This window comes from Anoplopoma fimbria, chromosome 3 (genome assembly GCF_027596085.1).
Source record: "Anoplopoma fimbria isolate UVic2021 breed Golden Eagle Sablefish chromosome 3, Afim_UVic_2022, whole genome shotgun sequence".
Classification (NCBI taxonomy): domain Eukaryota; kingdom Metazoa; phylum Chordata; class Actinopteri; order Perciformes; family Anoplopomatidae; genus Anoplopoma; species Anoplopoma fimbria.
The window spans coordinates 21,126,784-21,138,041 of NC_072451.1; the positions used below are offsets into that span (position 1 = coordinate 21,126,784).

The window sequence follows — 11,258 nt, forward strand, 5'->3', positions numbered from 1 at the left end:
AGAGGCAATCATTTTCTCATCACATGTGTTTGCATCTACGCTGTTGTGTGGTAATTATATGTTAAAGTAGATAACTTTATTTTTTTTAATAACACTATGCTGCTTTATTTGAGATCAAACAGAAAACCAGAAGTTGAAATAAGTTCCCCATCAGTGGTGGGGAAGAGGCTGTATATTCAGCTACTGACGTGCACTTTTGAGACAGACCTACATTTCAATTTTGTGCTACTTAATGCCTCTACAGCACTTTGACCTCCACTACATTTATTCAATGACTTTATTCAAATGTGCCCATAGGAGAAAAATATTCCATAAGGCCTCTATGAATAGAATAGCCATAACAGGAGAGATCAAATTTAATAAATGAAAAAGTACAAAATAATGAGACATTTAACGTTCTCGCTGCATATTATAGACAAGCTTTTTTAGTTCCAATATAAATAACCACAGCAGTACTTTAGTTTGGAAAGAAACCAATGGGTTGACCTCGGTCATGGATTACCTTGAATGACCCCCAGTGTGTCACAGACAAATCGACGCTCCCATCTGCAGCTCACCTTGAAATGAGAACAAACATAACACCAGTGTGCTGAGGACTGTTAACTTTCCAGAACTTGCAGTCCACAAAACAGTGTTCTCTTTGTGCTGCAGCTGTGAAAATATCAGCTCTAGGAAAGGAAAGTGAGTGCAGGCCTATTTAGTTTGGTCACCAGTTTGCTGACTAAGTCAGACACACAGATTTTTTTTCCTGTTAAATTGACTGGGACCATTTTGGCTCCTTTTTCAAATATACACATGAGCCAACTCTGGTAAATGATTTAGTGCAAACCAGAGAAAGTCTGATTGGCTTTTATTTATCAGAAAAACACAACCCCTGTTTCAATAGCTTCAGTTGAGAAAACATTGATTATGTGGTTATTATACCACTGTTATGTCCACACAGACAGGGTTGACAAATCAACAGCTCCTGGGATTGGGCATTGGTGGTGGGCAAGACCGAGGCAGACGCCAGTGTTGGTAAATTATTTGTAAATCTTTGTAAACATGTTTCTTTCTATGTTTTGCTAGCTGGTTTTGCAATCCCATTTATTAACAATCACTTTTAATTATTGATTCTTGAACCAAAACACCCTTAATAAGGTAGTGTTACTGTCCCTATAATTGCTCTTTTGGGTGTCAGTAATTACATGTTTATGCCTGCTGCCAGCCTGCGAGCGTATGTTTTGTGCAAACCAGTCATTAGGAGGTCCGAACTCAGATTTTAATCATTTTCCCACAGCATCATTTTCCCACATCCTTGGTCACTTTTTATCATTACTTTTAAATTTCAAGGGACATAAAAGGGGAGCTGATGTGAAGATCTTTATTAATTTCCAGGTAGATATAATACAACAACAATCACCTTAAACCTGACTTTATACTGTGAACTTTTGCACTTTCCTGCACAAACTGTAAAGCTCTTCCACTTAAAAACAGAGATATTTTAAAATATTATTTTATATTTGCTCATATTTTCTTTTGCAGATTGTTCTGTTTAATATTATGTCTCTATACTTTTTGCACAGAATTTATTGTTATGCACCGAAACAGCAAGAAAAATACTTGTAAGTGCAAACTTTCTGATTCTAAAGTCCACTGGTTTTTAGAACATGCATGTTCGTAACCAAGATTACACAAATAAAGGTGCAGTATATCTCCTGCTAAACAAAACGGTGGGAATTTATTCCTGTCTTCTCTTAGAAACAGCTGTCTCACATTCAAAGAATTAGAGTCCTTAAAGTTCAACTGTAATTTTCACAGAAAGTCGTTGTTGTAGTTTCCTGCAGTCACAGGCCAAGAATCTAAAGTCACCATAGAGACTGTCAGCAGAATGAATTGTCTCTTTTTATTCTGGTTCATTACTTGACACTGGCTGGTGTAAAGCAACAGGTAATAATGGCTGAGCCTGTGCTGTTGGTGTGAATAATTACCTCTGAGTCTGACATGTTAGAGGTGAACAGCACAGCAAGCTAACAAATTTCCATAATATGTGAGGCGGCCCATCATGGCACTATTACAATACTCCAACTGTGCGAAAACAGTACAGGAAAGGTTTCTCATAAAATAACAATACTATTGCAAGGTGGAGGTGGTTCTGGACTTTCGCTGGAACTGTCTGGGATTTATTTTAATTTAAAATAATAAAGAAACACATGTAGAATTTGCACACACAGAACCACAAGGCTGCAAGAACCAACCACTGTTCTGAAATGATTAAGAAACAACTCATGCGACATCTTAGTTCCCTCTTTATACGTGAAAACATCCTGTTTTGCAAATAATTATAATTTAATAGTAATGTTTTTGAAGTCCAAAGCAGAAGCACAAGATATGTATTTGTTTTTTTTAAATGTTAACAGGTAACTGACTAGTAAGAGTGTCCCCATCTGTTGTGGGACAATGAGATAGGAGATTAAACATGTTAACTATTAACATCACTGAGGAACTTCAGTTGAGTTCTTGACTTCCTCTGAAGTTATATGGTATCTGTGAATAAGCTTGATCTCAAAATAGACTTTTAGCCAATCTAGCGGTGTGGCTCCAAGGAAGCAAATGGTATCTTCCACCACTCTGAACAACTATCTGATTGCTTAACATAGACAATTTAGGGTCCCCAGTGGATAACTCCTAGTGACTTTGGTGATCCTGTGACTTTTCACTTAGCCATATGAGGTAGACGATGTGGTTCAGAGAGAAATACACTAAGTGTCCACTTTATTAGGCACATCTATAAAATCTAATGCAGTCCAATACAACAACTGCCACAACATCTATCGTTATGAAGCTCATAATGTTCAGATTTCATTTACATTGTCGTAAATGTTTGAATTAAATGATATGTTTGTTACATGGGTTACAATTAGAGTTGGTGTTGTAGTGGACTGCATTATTTTGAGAGCTGTTTCAATTATTTTGTCCTCATCATTTACATACACATGAGAGTACGAATATTGGAAACATAATGCAGTAGAGTACGACAGCACCACTAATAATGAACTCAATGCTAAATCATATCATTTGATTAAAACCTCTATGACAAACATGCGCATGCTTTCAGGTTAAACTAAGGTAGTGAACCTGGTGAATATTACCTGATGAGCATCAACATGTTAGCTTTGTCAGTGTTGTCAGCATACGCCTTCCTTTACTTGTTCAAGCACACATCGTGAATCTTAAATTATTATACCAAAAGACACAGGGAAGTCCAACCGTTTAAAGTGTATTACTTATACATATTTTTTCACAAAACAAAAATAAAAGTGGCTATAATACTAAGATGTAACAACTGTACTAAACCCAGCCGGATCTCAGAGAATCATTTCATTTCTTGGAGGAGCTCCGACCTGTGTGAGTGGGGAAACGCTTCCATTTCCCATAATGCTGCAAAATCCCATTTAAACACTGTTTGGTGTCCTCTTCAAAAACAAAGACTTCTCAGATCTGTTTGTTTCTGAGGTAAAGTTAATTACGAGATCAGGCTTTGCAGGATGTAAACTCAGTGGCGGTGATCCTTTCTTTGAGAGGTGGTCTCAAATCAACCACAGCTTGATTTATAACATTTTATGGATTAAGTCCTGTGTTGTAGGATCTGACAAAACAAGCTTGCTGGTGATACCTTATGCTGTATACACATTCACTTACAGTAAACTGATTCCCAAAAGCCAGGTGAAAGAGATTTATAGTTATGCTTTGTTTTCCTCCAGTGAAGGTTTAATGTCTTCTCAATTATCAATTATTCATTTATACTTTCAAATCACCAGGTGTTCATTTAATTCTCTTTTCAGGATATTGCTGTTACTTTATTTATGGCAGAGGATGTGGGATACACCACTGAACACCTGTGTTCTAGTATGCAAAATAACAACCTAAGAGTGAAAGTAAGTTCATGGAAACCCATTCTGTTATTTTCTCTACTTCTGCATTGGTTTATTTCTAGCATGAATCAGTTTTAGGTTTCCCCACTTGATGCTTAAAACATCATTGTGAAACTAATCTGATACAAGACCAAGCAGTGCAGATATTCATGGGATAATCATTGACATGGTTCAATTCAGAGGGACCTAAAATAAAGGTTCACCCATTTGGATTATGGTTAGCTCTGAAAACTGAGTTCTTAAGGAATCCAATTTGGTGTTTGGCCTTGGGAGTTTATTTTCCTACAGGAAACCATGATTCTGCAGCTGCTGAAGCAGACAGTCCTATGCAACCACAACGCACACCTGCAAGGGGGGAATTAGACAAACCCAAACCAAGATTTCTTCTGAAACCCATTATAACTACATGCAGTTTAACCGTGCACAAGCAATTTTCAAACTTAGGTTGGATAATTAGGCAATAATATACAAGGTACAGTAGAGCAATTGTGAGCTTTGTTCATACCATGAAAGGCACGAATGATCATACAACTCTCACGTATATTAGGGTTAAAGTAAATTATCATTTTGAAAGTGTAATTTCCTGTCTTTTTGAAGTGATTTTTGCCAATACTGACACAAGTGTATAGAATCTAGAAGCCTGATCAAGTGTGTGTCCACCAAACAGCTGGTGTATGATTTACAGGAACAAACCTCACACTTTCTTTAGTATGAATACACATCCTCCCTCTCTTCCATCGCGCCTTTTTCACTTAAATCTTATCTGTTGTCGCCTTCCACCAGCTTAACAGTAATGCATCACTTTCCCAGAAAAGATATCCTTATCACCGTCCCACCCACGAGCTCTGCAGGGGGAAGCCCAAAGACAATCAACCGTTTACACAGTAAAATCAGCCTCTAATAGCAAACTTGTTAGAGACAATATGAGGTGACATCTGTAGTCCAAGGTGCTACTCACATGGAGATGGAAGGGATCTGAGACTTAATGTCTCTTGGCACAGCAGCTCCAGGAAGTCTTAAAGAAATTACAGCTGCACCATTGTAAGACATTACTTCTAAAGAAATAAGGAAGCAGTGACTGCTAAATATGTAAACAATGCTGAGTAGTAGCACACAAAGGTATATCTCACTATGTTTGTTTGTTTCCTTCTCAGCACACACAGGGGTTCCCCAGAGCATGCATAAAAGTAGAATATCAGGAGGTAGGATTAAAAAAAAGACAGGTTTACACACAAGCTCATTAGGACTCCCAAAACTAAACTCAATCCCCAATTTACTAATTGTACTAATGTGGAAAGAAATGAAATATTGAAGTCACTGATGCTGTGCAGAAATGGATGATGCAATTCTCATATGTGATGAGAGCAGTTGGGGTTCTTGGGAGGGTTGAACTTCTTTAAACACATGTTGGTGGGCTGCAGAGGAACGATATGCTATCTGTCCAGAAACAGGGCCCAGTTTATACACACTGGGCTTGGCTCCAAAAGACTGTGTCATATTTGGTAACGTAATAACTCACATTGGTTTAGGTCAGAGGTGAACAGTCTACATTTTGACATGTGCCTTTTGTGCTCAGCATGTAGCCTCCGGTGGTGTGTATGCCTTCACTTACAATTTTTTTTGCATTTAAATGTGGAGTCTTGCTTGGTGCAGATTATAAGAAGCAGTTTGAGTTTTCTAACTGATCTATTCTAATATATTCCCACCATCAAGAGCTCTTAAACTCTTGTTCCATTCAGTAAAAAAAACAGCACATATAATGTACATAAAGTATAATAAAGCCTACAGCAGAGGTCTCTTTCCATGCCATACTGTACTTTGCATAATTCACAAATGAAGTCCAGAAGTCTAGGGGAACATGACAGTTGAAAGCTGGTGTTCAGCATTTGCAGCTGGGAGTGAGACAACAGTGACCACAAGTGGTTGATATGAAGAACAACGTCAAGAGTGAGGTAAAAAAATATTTATTGGACAAACATGTTAGCCTCACAAACATTTAGCAGAAGCAAATCTGCTCATTAACATCATAACACATAATACATCACTCATACTTACATTCATTCATTCATTCATGCACGGCAGCACACACACACACACACACACACACACACACACACACACACACACACACACACACACACACACACACACACACACACACACACACACACACACACACACACACACACAAACACACAACTTCACATCTGCAAACAAGTTTGACATTATTTCTTTTAGTGGCTGGGTCGGAAGGGGAACGGCATCCCCGTCATGAAAGGCTGAGCGGGGTACTGAGGGTGAGAGGAGGGATGGGTGGCCAGAGGTGTGTGTGCCGGGTGTGTCGGGTGTGAGGCGATGGGGGAATGAGCTGCGTGCGGGCTGAAGGCCAGTGGAGGGGTGTGGATGTTGTTGTAGTACAGCACTGGGCCCGACAACACCAACTGGAGCAAACTGGGGAGGGGAAAGCAAGGAATAACAAGGATAAATGTTCATATCAAACAAAAAAATGATTTGTCTCCATTTGTAATTTTTAGGCAGAAGATATACATCACAACAAGTTGCGAGGGTGGATGAAATCAGAGAGACTTATTTGTCAGTGAATGCTGCTCAGTTTTGACTTGCATGGAAATAAAAAATGTTCCTCTTCTCTGTAGTGCTATTTATCAGTCTAGATTGTCTTGGTGTGAGTTGCCTAGTTTTGACGAGCTGTAACACTAGCTAGCTCAGTGGTGCTAAGTGAGCTAGCAGTAGCGAGTATAAATGCACGCTTCCTTTTGTGCAGAGATGCGGTCGGTGGGTGTTCTTCTAGAAAATAGATCCGACATGAAACTTCTCACATCATGGTCTGTGGAACATCTTGAGTAACTGGGTCATGATTTCTGGAAAACGACATTGCTGTTGAGTTTTTCAGTTTTTTAAATATATATATTTTTTGCCGCTTTGATCTCTACGGCCGATAACGCCAACAATCTGCAACTCACACCGAAACACTTCAGACTGATTAATGGCACTAAAAGGTAAGAGAAAAAAATTATAATTTTGATTTTAGTTGAACTGTCCCTTTAAACATGCTACTTTATATGAGGAAATAATTCTGAATTTTAATTTTATGTAATATATATTCATTACATTAATCAAACATAAACAACATTATGTGTGTGTGGAATTAACCTGGCGCTCTTTGGCAATGTGCTCACTGAAAATATGTTGATGGTTCTAAAACTGTTGTCAGTGCACTAAATACACAGCAGGCTGAGGATAGCACTATTTGTCAGGGAAAAGTAGACTGAAATGGCTGCAGAAATGAAGTATTTATGTCTTAACCTTTTTTTTCACCACACATGAATTAAATTTGCTTTTTAAATAAAGTTACATCAGCATTTAATAAGAAAATGTCATCTGTAATTTATCTGGCGAGTTTACTCAACCTTAATTTAGCACCATGTGCTGTCCACTGTGTGAATTTGCAAACAATGTTATACTGTAATAAAGCATAGAAGAGGTTTACTCTTATCATGATGGTGCAATCTACATAGGTAGATGACCCTTAAGCTGATGCTGCGCTTATGATACTTTTGTTCTAGTTCTAGCTGAAACCAGGTAACCATGGAAATGGTTCCACGGTAAAAGGGCAATGGACAGTTAATTGTTCTTACTTGTTGTGTGGCAGGCGGGAACAGATGGCTCTCAGGTCCTCTGTAGAGACAAGGCAGCATGAAATAAGCACTCGAACACCACCACGGCATGATGAGAGAATCCATATGATAACCGATTAAACCAGTTAGTCAGTTAGACATCGCTTATTTGTCAAATTTGTTGAAAGTTATGTGGGAGTCTGATGTTCATTTGAGTTTAAAGACATGAAAGTATATCAATTCTGTTTTGAATCAAATGAATCCATCAACCAGGAAATGCGTGGCCGGACAAGCCCCTAACCGATCTATATTAGCAGGGTAGAGTAGGGAATCTATTGTAAAGGTGCACATTTGTTTTATGATACTACACCACACAGACAGATTTATTGAGGTCTCTATTGTAAAAAAGACCCCAAGACACTTCTTGGATAAATACAATTTGAATAATTAAATTGAAAATGTGTAATTTAAAAATGACAGATCGTGGATTTAAAGTGACAGTTCACCCTAAAGTCAAAAATACTATTTTCTTCTCTTAAATGTAGTGCTATTTCTCAATCTAGATCGTTTTGGTGCAAGTTGCCTAGTTTTGGAGATACTGGCCTTAAAGATAACTGACTTATTTCCAATATAATGGGACTATAAGGCACGTGTGGTGCTCAAAGTCCCCCCAAAAAACATTTAAACAACTAAACAGCAATGTTTTTTTCCATAAATCATGACCTGGTTACTGTTGTGAGCAATATCTTGTAGGAACTATGGTTGAAAGAAAATTGTCCCCACATTAAACTGCTCACAGCAAGGTCTGCGAATTACCTTGAGTATTTTTTTGCCGCTTTGAGCACCACATTCTGAGTGCCATATAGTCTGATTATATTGTGGATAAAGCAGACATCTCTAAAGACTCTCCAAAGATCTCCAAAAATAAGCAACTAACACCATTGATAAATAGCACCACAGGTAAGAGGAAAAGTAATTTTTTTGGGGGGGGTGAAATGTCCCTTTTAGAGCAATAATATCATAAAATCAGATTTAAAAAACAAAGAGATCATTTTTAAAAAGTGTGTGTTGTTGGAAATGTGCTTTGTGAGCTGTAGGTATTCCATTGTGCTTAGTATAGAAAATTGTATAAATTGAAAGGACAGAGAGAAAAATAGAGCATGTACACTGAGCTGGATTGAATATCTGTTAAATGAAATTGCAGTCTCTGGCCCAATAATGCAACCACTTTTGCCTTATCTTATGACAAGGCAAGAATTTGCATTAAAATGAAATTCCCCTCCTATATCCACTTTTCTAGCCTCCACTTCTGCACCACATATATTTGCATTTTAATAATCTTACCTCTCGAGCAGAGGAGAGCTCCGTTGGCCATGGCCACCTGCAGGGCCTGAGCCAGCCGATCCAGGGCCAGCTGAGACAATCCACGTGTATCTGCGGGTGATGTGTGAGTGTGTTTGTCGGCCTGGTCCAACAGCCTGGAGAGGTCTGAGGTCAGTGCGGCCAGGGACTCCGTCTGGAGCAGTGCCAGGCGTCCGAAAAGCCCCTTCTCATTTAGTATGTTTGGCAAAAGCATGAGGACCTACATGTGGCAGAAGACGGACAGAGGCTTTATTATCTTCCCTTTGTACGTTGGAAGTGTTTTGTATACTTCATATAAATGTATGCTGTGGGTAAATGTATCCAAACACATCACACACCTGTAGGACACTCAGATGGAGAGCAGAGAAAAGAGGCCCCACCTCAGGCTCACTGTCAGTGGTGCCATTGGTTAACCCCTCTTTCTTGTCTCTCTTGTAGGCCAGGGGGGCTTTGACGCACCAGCGCACCAAGCCCCCTAATGGCGTGACATCAAGTGAGCTGATTGGCTGATTGCCAGAGAGGGCCGTGTTCAGAAAGTTGATTAGGACCAGACCAGGGTCATCTTGGATCCACGATACAATCATCTGGAGGAGTTCTAAAGGAGGGGTGAGCTCCTCTGAAAACACACACACACACAAAAATGTTGCTAAGGATGCAAAACATTTGACATTTTCAGCTGTTTAACAAAAATGTGTTGATGACAAAACACATTCATTCTGTCAAATAAAAATGTTAATTTCACAGATGTAGTCTTATGTCCAGGCTTTTTGAATGTTTTTGTACAATTGTGTGGTACAACCTGTGGTGAGGTCATAGAGGGTGGTGACAGCAGTGATGAACTGGCAGCAGAAGCGTGGGCTGGCGTTGTGGATGTTCTGCAGTGTGGGCCCCGAACCTGGCACCATACTACAGTAGTCGTCTACTAGAACCTGAGCCAGGCGCACACAGTACACACGGTGGGTTCTCTGAAGGAATCAAACATAACCAGAGGCATATTTTCAGTACATCCATAGTACGCAAACATATCTACACACGTAATAATTGAAATGTATCACACACAAAAGTACTCCATCAGGTATAGCCTAACACTCAAGGTCTAAAACTCAAATTGAATAGAAGCATATAAAACACATACAAACCATAATGGACATTGAAGTATGAAAGTTTGTATACCAACCTGTAACCAGGTAGCAGCACATTCCAAGATGGGAACCCTGCCCACAGCGATTGCCATGGAGACCAGCTTGCCTAACAGCGCCATGCGACTTTCGTCTGCCTGGTTGCCTTGGAGGCTAAAGAGGGCGGAAAACATGAGCTGACGGACAGTGTCTCGGCTCTGCTCCTGGAAACAGCTGCACATGATCTCCAACAGCTGGAGCTCCTGCAGAGCACTCATCCTCTGAAAGAAAATAAACATCAGCAGTCCATATGTGCACCTTTTATAAACTGTATATTGGCACAAGTGTTTGAGGGTCATGCCTTACCCTAGCTGGGGTGTTTCTGTCCTTGGGTGCATGCAGAATGAACTCCTCCACCAGCTCCTGGGTTTTGGAGTCGACCTGAGGAGGCTGCCTCCCGGACTGCACCAGGTTACAGATGTAGATGTCCAGGTGATACAGCAGCTCCTTGGCTGCACTCAGCACATCGCGAGGCAGCAACGACTGACGAATGTCACCCATCACCACCTGACAAGAGACCCGTACACAATGCTTTGAGTGATTTTCAACACTCATTGAATGCACCATGGACATGCTGCTGTAGGCTTTGCTTCACAAGGTCTTGAATGAATAAGTCAGAGATAAACAACAATAAACCAATCTAGCTGTAACACAACAATGCACTGATTTGTATCTTATGCTTACTTGTCAATACACGTAATAGAAAATGTATGTAGATGTAAGCCAACGCTGTTCATGAGGAGCAGTGTCACAGTGACTCGTTTCTCCTCCAGCCTGCTACAGCTGGTAGCAAGGTTAGCTTAAGAGACTGGTTTGTTTTTTAAATTGCGCAACAAATCTCTCGTAGCTAGGTAACGTTATCGTTGAAGCCTTTTCAGAAAACACGTGTATTTAGTTAGATTAATGTATTACCTCTTCAAAGAGCTCGTAATATGATTAAACAGCTAGCTGACGTTGGCTGAGACTAGGGAAAGGTCTCAGAACGGCGAGAGCTCCACTTCCTGCTGCTACGGAAGCCTGCGTGGGATAAAAGTTGGACGTTTTTCAGCCGAGTCAGTTCTGGTTGTTTTTAAAAGTCAATAAAATACTTTGTTGGCATGTGTTACTACACGAGGCACCTTACAATCATCAAAACACTGAGTAAAAGTTGATTATTCTTTAAGTCATTT

General features: G+C 39.7%; 1 protein-coding gene across 2 annotated transcripts; it reads right to left on the minus strand.

Moving 5' to 3' along the window:
- Positions 1-5,886: 5,886 nt before the first annotated feature.
- ints15 (integrator complex subunit 15) lies at positions 5,887-11,114 on the minus strand. Of its 2 annotated transcripts, none has more exons than XM_054596253.1 (8): positions 11,002-11,114; positions 10,396-10,596; positions 10,089-10,310; positions 9,711-9,876; positions 9,250-9,527; positions 8,894-9,131; positions 7,571-7,610; positions 5,887-6,365 (listed from the first exon to the last, which is right to left on the minus strand). In XM_054596253.1, exons 2-8 carry the CDS (start codon positions 10,588-10,590, stop codon positions 6,149-6,151), a joined length of 1,356 nt encoding a protein of 451 aa, XP_054452228.1. In that variant the 5' UTR covers positions 10,591-10,596; positions 11,002-11,114; the 3' UTR covers positions 5,887-6,148. The 2 variants fall into 2 exon arrangements, with proteins under 2 accessions (XP_054452228.1, XP_054452230.1); XM_054596255.1 differs by lacking the exon at positions 11,002-11,114 and adding an exon at positions 10,774-10,978.
- Between the last annotated feature and the right edge of the window lie 144 nt (positions 11,115-11,258).

Coding starts and splice junctions, on each gene's coding strand:
- ints15 (XM_054596253.1), bottom strand. CDS start 10,590: ATGGGTGACATTCGTCAGTCGTTGCTGCCTCGCGATGTGCTGAGTGCA. Junction 10,311..10,395: donor ACAGAAACACCCCAGCTAGG/GTAAGGCATGAC, acceptor ATTTTCTTTCAG/AGGATGAGTGCTCTGCAGGA. Junction 9,877..10,088: donor GTGCTGCTACCTGGTTACAG/GTTGGTATACAA, acceptor TGATTCCTTCAG/AGAACCCACCGTGTGTACTG.